We start from the raw sequence: 24,498 nt of genomic DNA, 5'->3' as shown, positions 1-24,498 counted from the left end.
CAATGTTTGAAGTGAACAGACGTACTTTTTCCTCTGAGCTACCGAGCGTTAAGATTTGGTATTCAACCCAAGTGGGAAATTCGGTCAGCGTGATTAGTGGTTAAATATTTTGCCTCTCAAGACGACACCCATTGGTGTCGAAACACTTTAGGATTTTTTTGTATTTTTGTGTATTTGCATTTTCGTTGGTGTCTTCTTAATATTCTTGGTTACAACGTTGATCAACTCTTCCATGTAACTGACAAGTTAATAGCATTTGACAATTCTTTTTGGTTGTAAATGGCAACTTTATTTGCATTTGACAATAATAATATTTGCATTTCTTTACAATAATTGACGACATCCCGTACGGATCCCAATTTCCCGTATTTTTATGAAGAAAACATGGCCAGCCTTGGCCTTTATCATGCTGCGAGTAATGATGTTTTCCTGGTTGTGAATCCCGGCATTGAATCATTGTCTTTTTAATGAACAAGAATTGAAGTTCGGATTGTAATTTTTATTGGAAATACTCTTTAGTGGAATCATCAAAAATGTATTCACATCTAATCATGCTTCACAAATTCATTATCATATAATTTCAAAGTTCTAATTTTTTTTAGTATTTTAAGGACATTTATGTACATCTATAGGATGTTTCAGAAAGGACTTCCTGACTTCGAAATGACATAACTTGGAAACAGTGATAGATAGAAAGATAAACCAAGTAACTCGTTTAATAGGAAGGCCTATTACTACTTATTTTGCTTTTTTTTTTTTTTTTTTTTTTTTTTTTCTCTTTTTTCAAACCGAGCACAACTCAGGTCTATCGCCATAGGCAATTTTCTACCTAGTGAGTTGTGCCGGAAGTGTAATTGTGTGTACCTAACAGTCTGAGTGCGTATCTAGTGTTGTGTATGATTTTTCAGTGCTGCCATCTATATCTCAGAAGTGAAGTGAGTGAAGTGTAATGACTGAATATTTGTACTGTTTGTAGGTCTGTTACTCTCTGTGGCGAGACTTTTTAACGGGGAGATCGGCTCGCATTTGCGCCTCGAAGTTGGGAACCACAGAAAACCAACTTCAGCCTTATTTAGGACTTATAGACTTATTAGGACTCAGCCTTATTAGACTTATTTTGCTGCACACCAACACCGGCAATATCGCCATACAGCAGTTTACTACCGATCGAGTTGGTCGGAAATGAAAGCGCCATCTATCGGTGGTGGCCTTAGGTTCGGTTGGGAAAGAACTTGTTATCTATGTTCTGCTTCGGAGCAGTGAGCTATGTTCTGCTTTCGTTGTTTTAGACAAGCATGTTACCAGTGCACCACTCGGGCAATGATGAGCAGTCCTGTGGAATTTCATATAAACCGGCTTGTGTGATTAGTTAGAACTTTGGGTGATAGATGGTGTCACAGTCTTGGTGCAATGCCCTTTATAAACATGGGAACATTACCATGATTCGTATATTACATTAATTCATTGAATTATTTAAAGTATAACTTTAATAAAAGTTTTATGAAAGTTCTTTCGCGAAACTTGAACAATGCGACCAATAAGCTTATTGGTTACATTCGATCGAGTGCAACCGCTACGCTTATTGCTTGCATTTTTCCAATTTTATTAAAGAACTTTTATCAAACTGTTGCAATGCAATCCCGATCTAACACTGTTTCCAAGTGACGTCATTTGAAATTAAAGAGGCTTTTTTGAAAAACCCCGTATTTTGAATGAATTACAGTACATTAAGACTGGTATTACACAATAAGAGTTTTATGAAAATTCTTTAAAAAAAAAACTAGATGAATGCAACCAATAAGCATTTGCTCGAATGTAAGCAGTAAGCATATTGGTTGCATTTTTTCAAGTTATATAAGACAATTTTTCTAAAACTTTCGCAGTGTAATTCTGGCCTAAGAATCATCGGAAAATTGAAGAATAATTTAAAATTTGAATTCACGTAAAGTGAAATTTTCCATGTTTACTGGAACTGTACCAGTCTTTGGTCAAGAGCTTACTGTTGAACGCGAAACATTCATTGGCGAATCTTTCTTTTCAAGTTTTTAGTCCAGAGTACTATCTGTATGTCGTCCTTCAGTAACGCTGGAAGTACGGTTTCATTGTCGTCGTGGACGGTCTATCCCTCGGACTGAATCGCTTTCTGTATTCAACCTTATAGCGTCGATTCGGCAGCCTAATGGGCTTATAATCCTCGGTGACCGAACTTGCAGCTGGGACTGGTATCTGGTACGACTTTTGAGACAACGGCGATGGTGGCGATGAGGATGGCTTGATGACGTACACACCTGCTGGAGCGGATTCAGCTGTACCGAGCTCGTTGGTTGTGATGGCAACTCGGAAGCCGTACTGGTCTGCGATGTAATCGACTCTACGCGTCCTTCCATCGACGTCGGTGATGAAATAGGCTCCTCTCTTGTTGCCATATTCATCACCTTCTTCGGATCGGCTGTGTGATCCACCTTGGCCGTTGATTATTCCATAACCGAAAGAATAGCTCTTCACGGGTCCCTGTTTCAGACAAAAAAAAATGTTTTAAACAATTGAACTCATTTGAAAATAATCTTAAGACATGATCACACTCGTGTCGAGGCCGGCTCAACGCATTCCATAACCGAGTAGTGGGGCCGCTCCACCATTGACAATGATCATCAAATGTTGGAAGCCGGAAGGTATGGGAAGGCTTTCTTTTTTTTTCTTTCTTTCAAACCGAACACGGTGCAGGCTCTATCGGCTTTAGCCAAGTATTGGAAGGCTGGTCCAGTACCTTCCAGCTTTCAACCCAAGTCAAAGGAGCTGCCTTCCTTCCTTCATCTTCCAATTCGTCTGGCCACACGTTGTTCGAAAAGAACGCCAACACTCACATCACGGATAATGTCCTAAGAAAACCGATTCTGTTGATCTTGGCAAATATTCGCCAAGGAATGTTGGTCCAAGCTGGGCCGGTGTGTGTAGCTAGCCTATGCAGCTGCTGTTTCTTTGCATCAAGGGAAGGCAAATATTTTAAACAAATATTTGCGAATGACTATTGGGCCAGCTTTGAGACCAGTGTGGCAATGAGAATAAAATCTGTAAGCTCGTTTGAGTCTCTTCGTCACAGACAAAAATGACATCTTTGGCGGAGTATCATCTTTTAGGTAGTGCTTGCTCCAACAAAAGCTAAAATCAATGAAAAATAACATTTTGATAAGCGACTGAGTGAGCGACCGAGATAATGACAGACTGAGGGACCTTGAAAATGAGTGAATGACAGAGTGAACGATCGAATGAGTGATTGAGTTAGCGACTTTTGAGTGCTCACATAGTATGGCTCATTTGCTGACTCTGTGTGTCATTGACTTAATCTTTCATTGAATCTTTGATCACTCGGCAACTATCTTACTCTTTATTCACTCACTTGCTTACTCACTCATTCATTCACTCACTTGCTTACTCACTCATTCATTCACTCCCTGACGTGCTCATTCAGTTACCCAATCTCTTCATTGCCCACTCAACAACCCACTCTCTTCATTGCCCACTCAACAACCCCCCACTCTCTTCATTGCCCACTCTCTTCATTGCGCACTCAACAACCCTCTTCATTGCCCACTCAACAACCCTCTTCATTGCCCACTCAACAACCTTCTTCATTGCCCACTCAACAACCCACTCCCTTCATTTCCCAAACAGCAACCCACTCTCTTCATTGCCCACTCTCTTCATTGCCCACTCAACAACCCTCTTCATTGCCCACTCAACAACCCTCTTCATTGCCCACTCAACAACCTTCTTCATTGCCCACTCAACAACCCACTCCCTTCATTTCCCAAACAACAACCCACTCTCTTCATTGCCCACTCAATAACCCTCTTCACTGCCCACTCAACAACCCACTCTTCATTGCCCACTCAACAATCCATTCTCTCAATTGTTCCCTCGCCTACTCACTTTAGTTGCTCATCCACTAGCTTATTTGCTCACTTGGTAACTGGGCATCGCTCATTCATTCATTAATTTACTCAATTACTGGCACACATCTCTCTCTCTCTCTCTCTCCCTGACCCACTCATTCTTCACCCGTTCGCTTATTCACAGGCTGGTGGGATTACAAACGGGCTAGTAAATAGAGCCTATGAAGGTGTATTTAATGCAAACGTATCCAACCATTTTTTTAGGAGGGTGCTGGCCCCTTTATTGATTTGAAAATGTGTCACGGGCCATTTAGATAATCTGGAATAGCGTCGCAGGTTACTTGTGGATCTGTAAATATACCGCGGACACTTAAGTGATCTGTAAATATACTACTTAAATATTCTGTATGTATACCGCAGGACTGTTAAATGATATGGAAATGCACCTCAGGTCACTTAAGGTGCTGCGAGTCGCTTAAGAGCTTTGGAACTTTGACGCAGTGATTTGTAAATGTGCCTCGAGTCATTAAAGTGATCTGTGAATGCACCGCGGGAGACTTAAATAATCTGAAACTGCGCCACGGTACACATGAGTGATCTGTAATTATGTCCCGGATCTCTCTTAAGTAGTATGGGTAGTACTGCACTCCAGGCCAATAAAGGGATCTGTAAATATGCTGCGGGTCACCTGAGTGATCTGGGAATTTGCCGCGAGCCACTTAAATGATGTAGAATTCCACACACAGGGGGGTCGCTTAGGTGATCTCGAAATGTGTCGCTGACTATTTAAGTGTTCTGGGAATATGTCACGGGCCATGTTAACTGGTGTGGAACTGCACGGCGTGTAGCTTCCACGGGTCCTAATCTATAAATGTGTCGGTTTGTTGATTTTCACAAAACTATATTTGAAGTCACGGCCACATCAGATGACTTCGAGGGCCACATTTGGCCCGAGAGCCGTGAGTTCAGCATGTGTGATGTAATGTGAGTCACTATGAATTCGAATGGGTTCAAGTATTACGTAAGCAAATGTTTAGCCATTTTTGACCTCCTCCTCGCCTCGTCAGCAAAACTCTGATCCCCCCTCCCCTAAGCAGGCCTCTAAGCAGGCTAGATGTTTGCTCTCACAAGCTATCTGATTATTTTCTTAGGTCATACTCAATGTCTACCACCGCAGAGCCGGCCTTAGGAGTGTGCGACAGGTACGGTCGCGCCGGGTTGCGTGGTTTGGACGGCCCCACACATACGATAATAGAAGTAATGCATAGTGAAATGAATGAAGAAATGCATGTATGAAATATATTTTCAATTCTGGGATATATTTTCTCTTATTAAATCTGAATTTTCATCGATTCTGGCTTTTTTCTGTCATTGATCCTAAGTATTCATCAATTCTCGGATTTCACCCCCCCCCCCCCACTAATTCTGAATTTTTATCAATTCTTCTTCTTTTTTAAATGAAACTTCTTTAGAGAAGGTGTGAATTTCCAAATGCACGTAATATATAAAATCGAGGTTAAGAAGCATCGAAATTATTTTCGAACCGGGTCCCGTGTCTTATAAGGATGGCCCTGGTCTACCGCAGATACTATCAGAACGTCGAAGTACTCTATGGTCCAATTCTAAAAACATTATAACAAAAGCTATTTGAACAATTTTTCAGAGTCAAAATTAAGCCGTAAAATGTGCAATTTTAACTGCAACAGTCTTTTTTTGAGAATTTAAAAATGTTTCGTCTTCATTTTTATGGCTAATAATATGTGCATCTTTTTCAAACCAAGATTGATGATATTGGAAAAATTAATGGGAAATGTTCATAAAATTGCCTGGAAGAAGAGATAAAATATTGCAATGCTGCTCTATCAAGAATGCGAATTGGCAAAGAGAAATTGACTCGTTTTGTGAATGAATGAAAGCAATTTCTGAGCTTTTACTGATTTGGCTCTGGAATTTCCATCCATTTTGGACTTTTTTTTTTCTCTCTCATTAATTCTGCTTTTCCATCATCATTTCTAGAATTTAAAAAACCATTAAGTTCGAATTTTCGTAAATTCTGGGATTTAAACGATCACCGTCTGAATTTTTTATTAATTCTGCGATTTAAGAAGTCATTAAGTCTGAATTTTCATTAATTCTATGGTTTAAAAATTATCAATTTCGAATTATCATCAATTTTGACATTTTTCCTTTCATTAATTTTCAATTTCAATCAATTCTGGGATTTTTTGTCCGAGAGATACTCTGAATTTTCATTCCTCTACTAGAATTGTATCTTTGAATTATATTTCATTTTTGATTCAACAGTTCTGAGTTTTCGTTATTTCTCATATAATTTGGTCCTCTAATATTCATCAATCTTAAAGATTTATCTCTTTCATCAATTTAGAAGTTTTTTCAGTTATAAATTTTCATCGATTCAAAATTTTCACTAAATTGTGTTACTTTAAGTTGCGTCTATATTGATCGAGTAGATATTTTTCGGCATTACTGTATATTCTGTGATGATGCATGAATCTCGGGATGCCTGATTTCCCTCCCTCATAAAGTATACAGGGTGTCCTGTAAAAGTGCTAATGCGGTCGTTACCTCATCATCCGTCCATCGTAGAGGTAAAGTTTCAATTTTGAAAATGCTCAAAAGACAGTTTAAAAATTGCCCAGTACCAGTTTAGAGTGTGAAAATACAGTGTATAACAAAAGAAAAAGCCTAATTTTAAAAACAGTAATTTTTAACGAATTTCGAGCATTTTTTAAAATTGGAATCACACCTTTGCAGCAAAGAGTTGATGAGATAAAGGCCACAGTAGTACTCACCAGGACACCCCTGTATAGAACCAGGGTTAGGGAACCCTCCACCCATTATTCTCGGATCAGGACCCCGCGTGATATAAATTGCCCAGGTCTAGATTTCAGACCATATATTGGTTTCGAATAATTCATAGAACATTACTTACCGCTTGCTTTATTGAACTTAGACTAGAACTCGTTTGGAAGGTGGGAGTTCCAACGTAATGACTATGGACGCATGACGAAATCGCAATCAAGAACACCAAAGTCTATCAACGGAATGACAGTATAACATGTAAAAAACTTTTCATAAAAATTTACAAAAATGAAATTTATAAATATTTTGAAGTTAGAATAAACGTCTAAGGCGTGCCGAGATTACACTATAAAAATTTGATGAAGTTCTTTTAAAACTTAAAAAATGCAGCCAATAAACTATTAGTTGCATTTGCCCGAATGTAACCGGTACGATTATTGATTGCATTTCTCAAATTTTATAAAATAACTTTTATCAAACTTTTGTAGCGAAATCCCGGCCTTATTCAAAGTATTCAATCCATAAAACTAGATAATATGCGAATTCCATTTTCGGCTATAATAATTAAATCATTCATTAAATTCTATTTGCAGTCATTAAATCTCTCGATGATAAAATATATAAAGTAATTAATAAACAATGGTAATTACAAACAAATAATTACTTTCCTACGGTGAATAAATAAATAATTATAAATCCTTCGATATGGGATTTTTTTAAATAGAGAAAGCGTTAAATTTTGCAAAAAATATTTGGACAAAATTTTAAAAACTTATTATTTATTTAATAAAATTTAAAATTAGTTATTACATAACGATAAGAGTGGCATCCTGTGTAAATTATGTATACCTGTATATAATTTTCAAACCTGCCATATTTTCCGCTATTTCAGAGAAGAAAATCGATAAGCATTATTTTTAATTTATTAGTGTTTTCCAAATTAATATATTTTTTAACTTATTAACTTCATTAACATAAATGTTTTTTTTTTTCAAATTAGTATGATTTTGACAATAATTGAACTTTTTTTTTTGAAATTGATTAAAATTTTAATTTTTTTTTTCCAATTGATTAAGCAATTATTCTTTTAATTCATTCAAGAATATTTTTCTAAATTATTATTTATTTAATTATGATTTTATTTATTTTAAAACTTGGTCAATATTTTTTCCAAATTTATTAAAACACTTTTCTATTCAAAAATTTATTAAACGACTTCCTTTTCAAGCTCATTTAATAATGTTTTTGTTTAAACTTTTTCACATTTTTGTTCCTCAAATTTATTAAAGTTTTTTTTAATCAAAACACATCAAATTTCATTGAAAAAAAACCGAGATAATTGTTTACAAATTCATCAAATAATTCATTTTTCACATTTATTAAATAATATTTCTCAAAACATTTTCATATTTTTTTTTCTAATTCATTCAATAGATTTTTTTTTCTCAAAAAGCCCCGAATTTTATTCCCAAATTTCTTAGATAACTATTCCCACATTTATTAAAAAAGCTATTACTCTTCATATTTATTAAATTAAAAATTTCCAAAACATCAGATATTCTATTAACATTGTGTAGTACAATATCTCTATAGTTGATATTTACATCAATACCTATATTTAAAACACTAAGAAGTACGGCATCACATAAAATCTAACAACAAAATAATTAATTAATTTAATAATTCATTTTACTATCATCCATGAATAAATTAAATTAAAAAACAAAAATTACAGTACCAGTTGGATCATCTTGAAACAGAAGAAAGAAAAATGTACAAGCCTGAAGAGAAAGGATCAGATCCACTTGTGGAGCTTCTCCGCGTGCTGAGGAACTAGTTAATTCTATACCTACGTCGCGCCGTTGGTTTATTCCGACGGTAAAACCAGATTAGAATCAGACGAACAATTAAGAAATGAAAAAAAAAAAAAATAGAATTGAAATATGATAAAAACATAAACCATATTTTGTACGTCTGAGAAGAAAAAAACCCCGAAATCTGACTCCACCCAAAAACGCTTTGACTGAACATTACTGATGGTCATGAGGAAGTACTAGCAGATTGGAAAAGGAAAACGATATTGAAAAGGTATTACAATAGCTCTAAGGGATTTTTAAACGTCAAGTGTGTGGATATAACGTACACTGCTATAGACAAGAGAGAGAAAATATGAGTTTGCGCGGCCTTCAAAAAATCCAGAAATGTTTAGTGTGAGCAAGGCACCGCGGAAACCCGCGTGCGTTATTCTATTTTTTGTTTTTGTGCGTGCGTTCGCATGTTTTCGATCATAATTTGTTTCCTGAAGGACACTTACGCATAGACAACACACACACACGCACGCACTCACGCAAAACTGGATTGTCAGGTGAGACACATAACACAGGAAATATGAGAAAATTACTAAAAGTAGAAGAATTATTGTTTGTTTTTTTTTAAAAACTGAGCATTTTGTTTTATTTCTGAACGTGTTTAATGAAATTCGGTAGGTGTGACGACTGTAGATTATAGTGACCTAATTACCAATGATGAATAAGAAGCATAAATCAGTCGATTCTCGATGTGACGTTAATTTCTTGTTGAATTAGTGATATTTTGTTTCTAAATTAAATTAAATTTGTGTATTCTGTTTGATTTTTAAAAGTTATGGCTTCGTCGGTGAATGATAAGTATCTAAGAAATGATTGATTTCTTATACGTGTAATTAAGTCGTTATCAATTAATCTTTATACCAATGCAGTATTAGATTTTGAATTTGTGGTCATCGGTCTTGAGAAATCTTACGATACAACCAAGTGTGATCGAGCATAATAATTATATTTCGATGAAATCGATCTTTTGTTTGTGGTTTTCTGGAATTTCTTTTACGTAAACGAGATTTTGAAGTTTGTTCTTTCCTGTGGTTGTAAGCGTGTTATAGTTTTAGGACGATATTTAGGGTCTTTTACATCCCTGTTCGTTAAAATACTGGGTGTCCCATAAATTTATGAATAGTTAAAAAATTCATAAAAAGTGGAGGAATATTTGAATGCGATTTGCGAAAAATTGTCATGAAGGGTGATTGAAATTTCTCTTTTGATAGAGGAAAAAGTTCAATGTTTTGTCGATAGAGGCCGGTGCGCGAAAGTTGAACAGCAGTGATTTGACCTAAATCTTTTTTCAATTTTTTCTTTGTCCGAAACGTTCGTAAAACTTTAGCCGGCGAGAGTAGTTGAGGTAAAACAATTTCGTCAGTAATACTTTATCTAAATACAAACACAAAGGCCACATCACGCAAATTGCCCGGCGAAGTGGCTGAAAAAGGATGCCCATTAAAAATATGGATGTCAGATATAACCAAAAACAAAGCAACCCAACAAAAAAGCACATATCGCGAAAGAAAAAACTAATAATCAATACTATAGCATACTAGATTGCCTATAAAAAACATTATGGTTGTCTTATCTAAGTATGGATGGCTACAAAAATTTATCCCACTATGTTTATTGTACTGTGCAAACATCACAATGAAAACCTTATGCTCGCTCCAGTAACAGGAAAATTCAAAAATAAGCTGTTAGTCGTATACCCTACATTTATAGGACTCGATTTGCATATTTCCAATGATTTGCTTCCGTGAAGCATTCACTATCGACAGAAATTTTGAATAATTTTTTTTTTCTGTACCAAACAAAACAACCCCCCTTCGTGCGAATAACTTTTTTTGGAAACCGCGTTCTTAAATACCAGTTCCTTGAATTTTTATGAATTTTTTAACTATTTACAAATTTATGGGACACCCTGCGCGCACACACAATATAGTAATACCGCGACTTACGTCCGTAAATTCTATTGAAGTGATTTTCATACAGATTTTTGTGTTAGAAATAATTATTTCTTTAAATTCTTATGAGAGAGTGTTCAAGTATTTGTTTATTATCTCGTACAAAAAAATTTGATTTTGCATGATTTTTCATGGAATTAAATTTTCAGGAATTTTATTCTGATTTCCGATTGGAAACTTTTGTTTCTGCCCCAATCATAAGCAGTAATTATTTTAAGTCACAGAACTACCAACTATTTACGAGGGTTTTTAACAACTGACTGTTGCGAAGATGAATTTTGGAAAGAGAGAAAATTGAACTACCTTTGCGGGGAATCAAACCCACGTCCTTTCGCTTTCCGGGTGAACGCCCTAGACCAGTGATTCCCAACGTGGGCGTTAACGCCCCCTTGGGGACGATGGAAAGTTCCGGGGGGGGGTGGTAGAAGCTACGGGCGTAGTATACGATCCTATGGGTGATTGCGTTGGGGGGCAATGGGAGAAAATAATTTCTGAAGAAGGGGGCGATGGGACGAAAAAAAGTTGGGAAAATATGCACTAGACCCTAAACTACAAAGGCAACGAATCCCTCAATCTTTCCTTGGAGCACGTGTGCACTGAAAAATACTACTAACTATTTTCAAATAATGAAGTTAATTAGTTTTTATTTTATTTTTAAATGTTGATTAATTTAAAAGTTACATTAATTAAAAAAAACATGGTAAATCAACATGAAATTTTTAATTTTCTCAAGCATGTTGTTCAATAACCACTAATCATACACAAGGATGATTGCTTAATTATTCCCCTTGCCGCATTTTACTGGCGGACCTTTAATTTAGAGCAGTGTCTTCAACGCATGGCCCGCGGGCCACATTTGGCCCTCGGAGCTCTTGTCGTCGTGCCGCTCCGATCATTGTCAGAAAATGGTTGAAAACGATTTACTATGGAATTAATGAAATAAATAATATCTCAATTGATGAAAGAAATGATTTCGTAATTGGTGATAAATGACAATAGTAATTTCCTGGAATAAATGAAACAAATAATTTTCTAGAATAAATTAGAGAATCCTAGGATAAATGACAATAAGATACAGAACAAATTAATCAAACTCAGAACTAATGAAAAATAAATTCAGAATTGATGAAAATTCTCGGTTACTGAAATAAATAATAACCTTGGAAACAAATAATTTCAGAATTAGTGGGAAAAAAATAACTCATAAATCCATAAGAGAAGAAATTTTTGTAATTTCTGATAGAAATTATTTCACAGTCTATAAAAGAATAATTGCATAATTATTGAAAGAAATGATTTCAAGATGTATCGAGAAGGAAAATAATTTTTCGGAATATCCGTGATAAATAATTAAAGAATCATTTAAACTGATTTCAGATCAAAATTAATCTCAGAATTTATTTAATCAGTAATAAATCAAAAAAAAATTTCAGAACTAGTGAAAGAATTATTTCAGATAATTCTCAGGTAATTGATAATTAAGGTCGCAGAGTACCCCAGGTCGATAAGATACTCGCCTAAAGTACCAAAGGATGTTTACAGCTGTCGCGAGTTTGATACCCGGTTCGTCCTTGTCAGAAAGCTTTCCTGACACAGGGTACAACAAAAATGGTGACATGACCGCAGACAAAATTGCTACCGCAGGGAGTCCCCCGTCGAGGGGTTAGCGCACCAACCTCTAGATGAGTATAAAAAAAAAAAGCCTGCCATTCGGAATCGGCAATAAATTGCAGGTCCCGGCCTAATTAGCCCTCGTGTGCAGAAAATGACCTTGGTGCGACAAAAATGATCAAATGATTGATAATTAACAAAAATAATTTCAGAATAAATAAAAGAAACAGTAATTTTTACCCTGTTTAACTCGGGAGGCCCCCATCGACCTAATCTATTAAAATATCATGAAATTACATGCGTTAGTGACCCGCGGGTTCTGTGAGAAGTTTCAATTTGGCCCGCTGTGTCTAAAAGATTGAAGAACCCTGATTTAGAGGAATATTTCTAATTAGCAAAAATTATCAAAATAAACGTGTAGAGCTCAGCAGGGCCGTCTTAAGAGCATCATGGGCCCCTAGGCCAAGTTATTTCTCACAGGCCCTACTGGGCAAATTTTCAAAAAATTCAACTTCTTCTAATTTTTCTGAGTGCCTTCTTCTTTTCAGGCCCCGGGCCATGAACGGGTGAACACATGTGTTAAGAGAGACAGATACGTCATTCATGTTGCAAAGGGTTGTATTGTTATATTGAAATATAAAAATTATATACCATTTTATATGGAAACCCTGTGCTGAAAATAAAGTTGTTGAAATACAATAAAGTTGCTGCCCTGTCTCTCCTGAGGCCAACAAAAATATTTCCACGTTTCTAAGTGCAAAATTCGCTGAAATATTCATGTCAAAAATATTGAATATTAAAATGTACGGTATTAAATATTATAACTCAAAAAACGGTGACAAGTTGAGAAATAACAGTATAAATGATGGAAAGAAGCATTTTTGCGTTAGTTTTTGCTGTTCTTTCCCCAGTTTCTTTCAATTTTTGAATACAAATATCTCAGTGAATATTGAACTGGGAAAAGTTTTTTTTCGAGAGAGACAGGGCAACAACTTTCTAACTGGATTTTTCAGAACGGGATTCGAAAATTTCGCCTCAGGCATTTCGCCCTGCTACGTTTCGTTATCGGTGCAATTCACCCCCGGAAATTTCGCCTGCCCTAACCGTATCAGTGGCCAAGTAAATGACCGTCACTCATACGATCCCCCATTCGATCATTCATGCGGCCACTCACTTGTTCAATCTTACTGTCTGTCATTCATTCCCCTCACTTGGTCACATAAATCGTCACACGCACACAGTCACTCACCCAATCACATCGCTTGGTAACATAAATGGTGCAATTTCCGGGAGTGAAATGTCGGGGACTAAATATACTTGGAGCAAAATATCGGGAGCAAAGCTCCGTAAACATTTGAAAACAAGGGTGTCCGTATAAAAACAAAATTTTTTATTTTAATAACTACGCAACACTTTGCAATATGAATGACGTATCTGAGATCTTTCTACACGTTATTTGGATAGTTTTTTTCTGATTAGAAGGATGCCTCCAGGATCAACGGTTCTCCAGTAAAATGAGGAAAAGAGAATTAATCACCCTGTATAGAAATTATGCGTAATTTGGTATGAATTGAAGAGAGGACATTGGTCATGAAAGGGGTAAGCCGAGAAGAGTAGATGTGGTCCAGGACATGGCCTGGTCATGGTAGAGTGCTCACTAGAGCCACGAAACCGAAAGAGGAGATGTAGCCCAGCACCTGGGCTGGCCACAGCGAAAAGGGGGGTTCACCCGAGCCACCAATCCGAAAAGAGTATGCGTGGTCCAGGACATGGGCTGGCAACGGTAAAGGGCCCACTAGAGCCTCTAAGCTGAGAGGGGGGGGGGATGTGGCCCAGCTCCTGGGCTGGCTACAGCGATATGAAGGGCTCACTCGAGCTACCAAGCCGGGAAGAGTAGACGTGGTCAAAGTGAATTGACCTTGTGAATTACTTGTAACTTTTACTTTTTTTCTTTTAATGTGTTTTATTGTCGTGCATGTAATACGTTGTAACTTTTACGTGCATAATAAGTCACGCGACACCACTAAACCTCTCATCCGGGGCAAACGGCTAAAATTGGCAATTATCGATAGAGCCTGTGCGGTGCGCGGTGTGAAATGAAATGAGATGGTCATGAAAGGTTGAAAATGGACTAACAACTAATGTTGAATTTTTTTTCCCGTAATTAGGGGGGCCATTCAAGTATTACGTCAGCATCGGGGGGGGAGGGGGTTACGGATTTGCTGACTTATGATGACAAGGGGGGAGGGGTTTGAAGGTTGCTTACGTCATCAACCACCCCGTTTTCAAGATATGAAATATTCTAAGCTGCTGACGAAATTTTGCTGACAGGGGAAGGGGGGGGGGGTCAGTGTTTTGCTGACTTTTGTTGACAAGGGGGGGGGATCAAAAATGGCTGAAAATCTGCTTACGTAAAACTTGAATGGCCCTAAAGCTGGGTTTTCCTAGGAATAGGTTTGTTGCGCAGCGTGAACCGAATTAGACTATTTCGCGCCGACAGAAACGAGTTACATAATCACGCTACGCGTTTGTGTTTTCCTAGCGAGGCGCGTCAGATCAGGGCGGCTATATAAAGTATATGGCTTTATCATCAGCTACTCTGTCGTCCGCCTGCTCCGGTTTGAAGGGAAGCGAAAGAAAACACGAGTGAAGAGAACATCGGCAAAACCGCGGCGCACGACGCATTTGACTCCTCCAGAAGCAGTCGTCCAATCACGCCCGACGTAAAGCGCTGTCGTGAGCCGTATTGCTCTCTGTAGGAAAACAGTCATGCCGGTTTTTGTTATTGGTGAGTGGACGGCATGTCGCGCTGGGCGAATCACGTTGCGTGAGGCACAGGAAACCTGCTCCTAGGAAAACCCGGCTTTAGCAAACGAAGTACAGTAGACATCAACTATCCGGCCATCTCTTGGCATCATGGCGTCGCCAAATCACCGGAGATGTCGCTAAACGTCGCTAACTTTGTTGCAAATTTGGCTATATTTACAGAGAAATGCGTTTATTTTCATTTTTACATAAGATAATGATTATTAAAAGGCGAAAAATGATATAAAAATGATAAATAAGAACTATTTACACAATTTTCGTCACAATATTTCTATTCTTGGACTTCCTTTTTTTGTAATAAATTTTTTGAAAACGACAGTCCAGTACATAGCAAACATGCATTATGCATAAAGTACATTACATTTATGTATAGAGTACTGACCGGTACAAAAAGATTTGGTGTTAAACTGGTGGATTTTGATGGTATTGTCAGAGTACTAATTCATCGTTCATATAACTCCGGCCAATCCGTCTTTTCATCTATCTGGCCCACCCCTTCACAACATTAGGCCAGATAGTCCGGATTCTACTGTATTTATTTAGCGTGTGTTGCCATCTATATGTGAAATTAGTTGCCCATTGAGTTTGTACCAAAAACTTAAATTCAATCAAAAGACTTCTTTTATCATTTATAAAACTCATTGCAATAATAATTTTTTTGGTAATGTTCTAATTTTGGTCATTATAAATATTTAAAAATAATTATTTATAAACTTAAATTTCGTAAATATTTGATTACTCTAAACGCTTTTTGTAACCTTGATTATGTAAGCTTAGTTCACACAATCCAGTGTGGACTCTGACGCGAATGTTTTTAGGGTACCAAAAAAGATCTGCAAATGATTTATATATTTCAAAGAAAATTTCACTTTCATTGAACTATACGTTCAAGCATTTTCGCGGAAAAAAAATCATATATATTCACGAAAATACGAATGTTTTTTCATTAAAATTCCAATTGTCATCGCACGTTTTTTTGCTTTATAAAATATGGAGTATTATACCAATTTTTTTATGAACCTTATAGAAAATTTGACGCTATACATGGTAGGAAGTATATAAAGAAGTTCAAAACAAAGACAATTTAATATTCAATGAGATACTAGCATTTGTTGAACTAAATTGTTTTTAATTGCGCAAGAAAATATCGAATTTATTTGTGCATAATTTGATTTCAAGATATAGATTATATATATAGTGCATACTATCAGCAAGAAACTGGAATTACTGTTCACTGTATCACCGATATCTTTCTGAATGTTTTTGACATTCAACTAGAATTTTCATATAAGTTGCACTATATATCTGACAAATAAATTATGGAAAAATAAAACTGATATAGCATGTGTAATTAAATTTCATTTACTTAAAATTCACATATCTTATTGAATGCTGAATTATCACATTTCATTGTGTCTCCTGTATAGTGTAAAATTCTCTGTTAGTTTCGTTAAAGTTTGCTGAAAAGTCTGCAAAAAACATGCTATGAAAATTAAAAACATTTATATTTTCGTGAATATACGTGCTATTTTCACAAAAAAAAAATGCATACAAGTATTGTATTGCGCAAAGGAAGTAGAATATTCCGTGAAAGTTAAAAATCATTTGAAGCATTTTCTGATACTGATTTGTGTTTCTCGAAGTTTTCGATAATCGAAATTTGTATATTATGTTTTTTTCAGTGTACAGTACTTCGAAAAAACTATGTTACTAATTTCTTTACCAGAGATGGAGATCCTTTTATTGATAAACTTCAATGAGCTGTGTATATATATAACAATCCACTTATTATTTAATAGTTGAGTAGTAAATGGTTAATCCACTCTGGTTGACCTCCATAACCCTACATGTCTCTTTTGAGGAAACGGAAGTGCGTTGCTTTGCATCAGTCCGGCGTTGTGAGCGGTTCTATGTATCTATACATAACCTTAAAATGCATAATTTTTTCCCATAATTAATTAATGAAGTCTATAGAAAGCCTGGAAAAATATTTTTAAAAAATCTTTTCCGAATTGTACTTCTTATACAGGGTGGTAAAGAGGAAGTACTGTACATTGCATATAAAATAAATGTATTATTAATAAATATTGTATAAATTGAAGTATTATTAATTTCAATGCACACACACACAACTACCTTCTTTGTGATTCAAACTATACGAAGAAACAAAAGAGTTGGATTGCAGACTTCAGCGTAAAAAAAAAAGACTACCTACCTACTAGACCCTACAGTGCATGATTTACTTTTTTGACAGGTTACAGACGATTTACATTTCTTTTTTTTAATTGAGGAGTTTTACTGCCATCTATGAATGGCTTTTAAACGAAAATGCTAAAAAGGAATAATGAATGTCTCAAACATAAAGTTGACGATTGGCAACGGAAGAGAAACATAGTTAAAGTAGATGTTGGCAATCGGTAACAGTATGCACTGTATATAGGGATATAAACATATTGATTTTTTTATTTCTAAAAAATTGATGTAAATCCGTGCTGTATTTGTGGTGCGTATTTTGAAAAAAATAAATTGAAACAATACATCAACGCAAAAATTTCATTAATTAGAGCACTTTTTTTTTCATTAGCTAAAATAGGATTTATTATCAATGGTACATCAGTCTCTTAAGACAACTTTACCGCACACTGATTCCAGAGAGAGAGAGTCACATATCACCTTACGATAATTTCCACCCAGGGCAGTTATGTCGGAAATGAAGTTGCCAAATATCGGTGGTTGCCCCCGACTAAGGTAAAAAGAACTTGTTTCTGATGTTCTTCCCCTGGATTTAAACCCGTGGACATCAACGGCAACCTTCACGGTGGAAGACGAGCATCTTACCACTGCACGACTCTGGTGATCAGCCGTACGACTGGCCCACTCCTATGGCGGCACACTCTTCGCTGTCTTGGGCTTTTTATCTTTACTTGGTTATAACTGGTACAAAAATAGGATCACCACAGATTCAAAAATTTAAAAAAAGGAAAAGAGATGCCTGTTTTTGTGAACCCTTTTTGACGTCACTTTCCCCAATTTTTTGAACAGATGGCACCACTAGAAATCAGCTTTGAGTGTTTTGTTCCTGTTTTCTTTGTTTCTGAATGGAAGAGGTAACACCATCAAAAGAATATAGTACAGCTGATGTTGGAAGAGGCAGGGCCGCAACTAGATACTTTGTCATCCGGGCAAGGCGGCATTTTGGCACCCCTTGTAATTTAGAAGAAACAGTTAAAGGGTAAATTTGGCTACCCCCCCCCCCTCTAGTTCAGCGCCCGGGACACCAGATCCGCCTGCTCCCCCTAGTTGCGGCCCTGGGAAGAGGTAAGAATCCCCCTCTCCCCTCAGTACCCAGCATTAGTTGTTGATTTTTTCCCTAACGAAATTGAGATGACCACCGATAGGCAGCGCGCTTTCATTTCCAACCCATCTCATTAATGGCAGAAAATTGCAATATAGCAATATGGACAGAGTTGGTGTTTGGTGAAGTAGCATTAGTTGTTGGTGAGCAAACAATGGTATTCTTAAAATGGATGTTGCTTCCAGAGTGTTTTTTGGGATTGTTTTTTTTCCCTTCATATTATCCTAAAGCAGGATGGGCAGTGGTTAGAATAGTTATTTGCTGCCCTGCTTGCAACCTTGGTTCCTGTACTTCATGAATTTCAACGGCGATTGATCAAAGCGTGTAAACATATGCTCGTAAAAAAACCATACGCACATACACTCATGTCCATAAAGGGATTTATGTTTCAGAGTGGGAAAAAAAATCTTTCCCCCCCTCAAAAAAACCCGAAAAATACTTACGGAAACCTGAAAAGCAGAACGGAAGGGCAAATTTTCTAAATCGTAGGAGGACGTTGAAAATGACATCACAGAAGGAGTACATGTCCTCCTAAAAAAGGACATCTGGTAACCCTACCTAAAATGGTCAATTGAGGGGAAAATATTTGGGTTCCCTTGATTTTAATGTTATCCATAAACAGACAAAACTTTGCTTAGCAAAATTTAATAGTTTTTTACCTTGAATTTTATTTCCGATTTCCTCAATTCGGTGCGATTTTACAAACATCCGAAGACGTAAAATTTCAGCAGCTCTCAAAGAATCACACCAAAAAGGAATCAAGTCTTTCTAGATACACAGTATTGTTCATAGGCAGACGTATTTTGCACCAAAATGATACTAAATGGCATTTTCTAAAATACCAAAAAAAAAAGAAGAGAAAAGAAATTGGTATAATGGATTTTCTTAACCATGTATATTCAGATATACACAGGACTATATAGGGGTTAATTAGGGAAAAGAAAAATTTAAAATTTCACAAAAAAATTTTCACTCACGCATTTAGAGTTTCAAGAGAAACATGTGAGTACTGAGATGACTCAAGATGACATTTTATGGGATGCGTATTCAAAGATAATATATAATAAGCCGGCATTCAAAGATATTAATGTAACCATTTCAGATCCCTAGTGCAACAAATGTGTTTATTGCTTCTTTTCACTGTATATTTTTTGCTTTTAACCTCAGGGAATTAAACCCTGACTTTTAAAGATCGTGTAAGTTTCGGGTTAGAGATATCGTGAATGTGAACATTGGGGACTCTCACCAGAGGGCAGCACTAGAAGTTGAACTTTCAGGGGGTTTGAATATTGTTTACAGGAAGAAGTGCCTCCGGGAAAAGTGTGACTTATTACATAAAATTTAGCAATGGAATTATGGTAAAGAATGTGTAAGAAGATTAATAAACCCTGCATCATCTCTGGAAAAAAACTGAACGAAATAAATTATTAATTAAATTAACTTCACAAAAAAAAAATTGAAAATTTCAGAAGAAAAAGTTGAAAAATAAAGATTTGCTGAAAATTATGTTTTAATGCATTTTTTGATTATCAACAATTTCAAAAAAAATTGAAAATTCCAAAAAATGAATGTTTGGGTCTGAAAGCGATAAACCTACCAAACGATCGAAAGGTAGAAATATTTGAAAATAATTTTAAAAAAAAAATTGGGTGGAAATCAAATGAGATTTTTGGTCTATATATATATTTCTCTCCATTTTTAAATAAAATCTCCACCAAAGAACTTTAAGTAATAACTGAAATTTTTTTTCTGTCTTGGAATTTCAATATCTCAATTAGGAGATGTCAGATGGGATGTGTCTAGTTTCTAAGATAAAGTCTTGGAATTTATAACATAATGCTTCCATTGATATCAAAGAACGACGTCTCGTGTGAATTTTTTGTTTCCGACTATTTTCGATTGAAGGACTTGTGCGGAATGTAGTGTCATGTCGTACACATTACCGAGGTCATTGTCAGCCACCCGAGCAAAGTCCACACAGGCAATAACAGGTATAATGAATATCACGGATTGATACTGACATCAATGATAAATTAAAAAAAGGAATGTCAAAGAGAATCACGACCTGATATGAGCATAATATCAATGCACAATGGGGTTTAAAGAAAAAAAATTGTACCAAATTCGCAAAAACAAATTATTAAATATATTCCTCACTTCCGTTGGGCCGCCTTGTACCAACCTGGTCAATGCTAGGTTTCGAGAATATAAAAGCTCCCCTGAATTGGTAGCAGGTATACACAAACTTTCCAACTCTCGAAGATTCAGAAGTACACCAATCTAGAGGGAAAATGATCGCAAAGGTAAGTATGAACGTATTGATTAGAATCAGACAGTCTTATGGATTCCGAGCATAATGACTTTAAATTCATGTAAAATGACTTGTTCAAAATTATTATGCAATTTCCTTCACTGTTGACACGATGTCCAATTTTATGATCATAACAAATTGAAAACCGTTTCTGGGGAAAAACGTTCAAAGTTCGATAATGTTTGTTCTTTATTTCACATCATAACGAATTGTTCAATATTATAATAATTACCTGATTATTATTTCACCAAATTAATATAAGGAATCAAATAAAAATGCCTCATATCATCTAATGTTTTTATATTTTTCGCAATGTGCAGGTTCTTGTTCTTTTCGCCGCTGCAGCTGCTGTCAGCGCATCACTTCATGCAGCACCAACTGGAGTCAGCTCTATTTCAAGACACATGGACGTAAGTTGCGTAAAATATTTTTCAAATTGTCGTCATTTTTGACATCACATAGGGGTACCATTCAAGTATTACGTCAGCATCGAGGGGACGTGGGAGGGGTTTGGATTTTCTGACTTTTGATGATGGGGGGGGGGGTTTGAATGATGATTACGTGATGAACCACCCTATATATATGAAAATATGAAATATTCTTAATGACATCTTTAATTTGTGTATTTATTTACTATTCCCCTGGAAAATTTGGGCACGCGTAGTGTGGGTTTACCTTGCGCTCTACTCAAAACCAGACACATCCGTAATGACACCACGAAATTGCATCAATATCTATATAGGAAGGAATTACCCCAAATTACTCAAATGATTGTTCTTAAGCAACCATCTTGACATTGACTGAGTAACATCTCTGGAATTTAGAGAAATCTTGATGAGATGAAGACGAGAGCTCAACACTCTGTAATTCTCCAAAACCTAAAACACAAGCTAAAAATATAGTGCATTCAGTTCAGTTTGTTATCGAAAAATTATCCCTGTGCACACATAGCAAAGTTTACTACAGAGTACTTGACAGTGGCGGTCGGACTCGCTATGTACATTCTCGAAGGGCAATCCCAATCAAGGGATCAAGGGAATACGCAGGATCGACCTTTGCAGAGGGTAAAGAAAATTTGGAGTGGGGGGGGGACACAATGTATTTCCTAAAGAAAAACTTTGTTAATAATAACATTTAAATGCACATAAATTGACCATAACAACATATAAAGGTAGTTTCGATATTTTAATTTCTTTTTTTCTCGATCAAAAATGAATGTTTGATCGTTTTCGAAGGGGGCACGAGCCCTACTTCGTACGAGTCTGATTCCAATATGAGGCAGAGGGCAGAGCTGACGAGATTTTTTCTGTCAAGTGGGGAGGAATGGTCAGAGTTTTGCTGACTTTTTCTGGCAAGGGTGAAAAATGGCTATAAATCTGCTGACGTAATAATTGAAATTCCCGCATACCAAAACTTTGTCAGTGTATTTTAGAATTTAGTCCTCAGTCAATATAAATATAAATTAACGATCGCTCTCAATGCTGGTTATAAACTGAAAATGATAAAAAAATAATCTCCCGCACAAGATAAAGCCGAGTTATGCATCTTTTTGGTTTACTTTATCGAACTGCTAGTATCCAGTTAAGAATTTATATTTGGTTAGAAACGGTTGAGAGAAATAGAGAGCGTTTTCTCACGCAACGGATCGTATGAGGATGATATCGGGTACATACAACAAAGAGTAAAACATAAAGTAAGCAAAGGATTTAAGTATTAAATGAGACAACATAATGAAATAATGAGATAAATATTTCGAGAGATTTCGAATTTATTATAGTTTTTTTTCTCTTCCAGAAACACAATAACTATGCCTTCGAGTACGGCATATCATCCGCGGGAGCCAAGCGATCCCGCTCAGAAGTCGGAAATGATCATGGCATGATAAAAACCGCCTATGCAGCCACCGACTCTCACATCGCTCCTGTCTCTGTTCATGGTCACGCTGTTGGTGTCGGTCATGCTGGACTTGGCCCCTATGGTCCCGGTCTCTGGGGTGGATATGGCTACGGTCATGGAGCCGGCTATGGTGTGGGATACGGATCAGGTTATGGATACGGTCTTGGTTATTAAAAAGAACTTTGCAACCAATCAGAGACGTGTGCACCTGAGCTCATGGATGAAAGGAAATCTGTATATTTAAATAAAAATTAGAGTAACATCATTTGAAATGAAGTTTTGTGTTGTCATGAACATATCTTTGCAGTTGCTTGACTTTTTTTGGAACCATTTCTACTAGATAGATGACTTGACATTAATTAGTGGTTTTAGAATTCAATAAATCATGAGTTGAGATATTCTTTTTTTCTGAGGCTAACTAATTACATAGCGATTGCTGACAAAGTATTTCTTCCAAAGGAAAGACAATGACGGAGAAGAGCAAGGGTATGAGGCTAATATACAATGAAATTTTGATTAGTCACGTGATCACACTGCTCAACACTGATTTTGTTCTCAAAGCAATTTTAGTGATTTTAGGGCGCCAATTCCGAATCTGGCATTGGTTTTGTCAGATAAAGTAGAAAATTGAATTTCAATGGTAATAATAAGGATTACAAAGAATTGAAGCAGATTGAACCCGTGAGAATGATTAATACATACAGTAAATCATGAGCAAAGCTATTTCAGTGATCTTAAGGTCATTTTAGGGCGCTGATTCCCTGAATCTGGCATTTGTTTTGTCGAACTGGCTCTAGTTTTTGAGATAACGCATGTTCTCAACAATGTGGTTTGTATGTTGCTTATATATATTTATGAGCATTGAAATTTGATTTTCTCTTTGTCAAAAACTAGAGCAAATCTGACAAAACCAATGCCAGGTTCGCAATCAGCAGCCCCAAAATAAACTCTAATATTTCTTTAAAAATTCCACTCCAATGTTTCCACTAACAATGTTTATCACAAAAAAATTGTTAATATCGACTTTACCACTCACCTTGATATCGCCACAGAATTTAATCGGACTTTCTCGTCAACTTTTTCCTCTGACCTCACTCCTTCTCAGTACTCCTTTTCCGATTCATTATTCAACACTATTCCTGTCTTTTTCTCCAAATAAGGCCTTCTGAACCTTTTAAAAAATCTGAAACCCCACTCCACTGGCCCCGATGGGATCCCAAATAATATTGTTAAATTTTGCGCTGATGAAATCTCTAATTATCTTTTGATTATCTTCAACGTATCATTAAACACATCAACCTTACCATCTGACAGGAAAATTAATAGGATTATCCCAATTCATAAATCAGGTTCTCTTTCAAATCCTTTTAATTTCAGACCCGTCGCTATCACCTCTACCTGCTGCAAGCTTTTTGATCACATAGTTGCCAAGGAAATCTATGTGTTCAGTTGCTTAAATAGGTGGAAGCCTTCCTTACCAACCGCAGTTAGTTTGTCCCCTTTAAGGACCAGAACTCCCCATTTCTCCATGTTGAGTCTAGCACACACCAGGGTTCGGTCCTCTCGCCATTATTGTTTTTGATTTACATTAACGATCTCCCAAACTCCATCAATTGTCATATTAGACTCTTTGCAGATGATTGCGTCATCTACCACACGGTGCACAACGAATCTGACCAAGCATTTCTCCAAAATAACCTTAACATTGTCTCTCAATGGTGCTCGTCCTGGCAATTACCCCTTAATTCTTCAAAAACAGTTTTTATGAGAATTACTCGCAAAAGACTTCCCCTCGTTTCTTCTTACACTATCGATAACTCCTTGATCACCGAAATTTATAGTTATAAATATCTGGGTGTAAATTATTTCTGCCGACCTCCGTTGGAATCTCCATGTTGATTACCTCTTTCATAGGTGTCTCCAAAAACTCTTTTTTCTTCGTCGGAACCTCAAAAATTCCACC

At 36.4% G+C, this 24,498-nt stretch overlaps 1 protein-coding gene across 1 annotated transcript; it reads right to left on the bottom strand.

Annotated features, from left to right (window-relative positions):
• Nucleotides 1-1,112: 1,112 nt before the first annotated feature.
• LOC149068685 (adult-specific rigid cuticular protein 15.7-like) lies at nt 1,113-8,928 on the bottom strand. Its single transcript, XM_089250652.1, has 3 exons — nt 8,455-8,928; nt 6,847-6,948; nt 1,113-2,511 (listed from the first exon to the last, which is right to left on the bottom strand). Exons 1-3 carry the CDS (start codon nt 8,464-8,466, stop codon nt 2,077-2,079), a joined length of 549 nt encoding a protein of 182 aa, XP_089106778.1. The 5' UTR covers nt 8,467-8,928; the 3' UTR covers nt 1,113-2,076.
• Nucleotides 8,929-24,498: the final 15,570 nt, after the last annotated feature.

Source organism: Pholcus phalangioides, unplaced genomic scaffold, assembly GCF_987345545.1.
Source record: "Pholcus phalangioides strain wild (caught in Gottingen) unplaced genomic scaffold, Ppha-v1.0 ptg000024l_1, whole genome shotgun sequence".
Classification (NCBI taxonomy): domain Eukaryota; kingdom Metazoa; phylum Arthropoda; class Arachnida; order Araneae; family Pholcidae; genus Pholcus; species Pholcus phalangioides.
Note: the sequence above shows the minus strand (reverse complement) of the source record. Positions and strands in the feature narration are given on the sequence as shown.

Coding starts and splice junctions, on each gene's coding strand:
- LOC149068685 (XM_089250652.1), bottom strand. Junction 2,512..6,846: donor TAAGTTCAATAAAGCAAGCG/GTAAGTAATGTT, acceptor TGTCTGAAACAG/GGACCCGTGAAGAGCTATTC.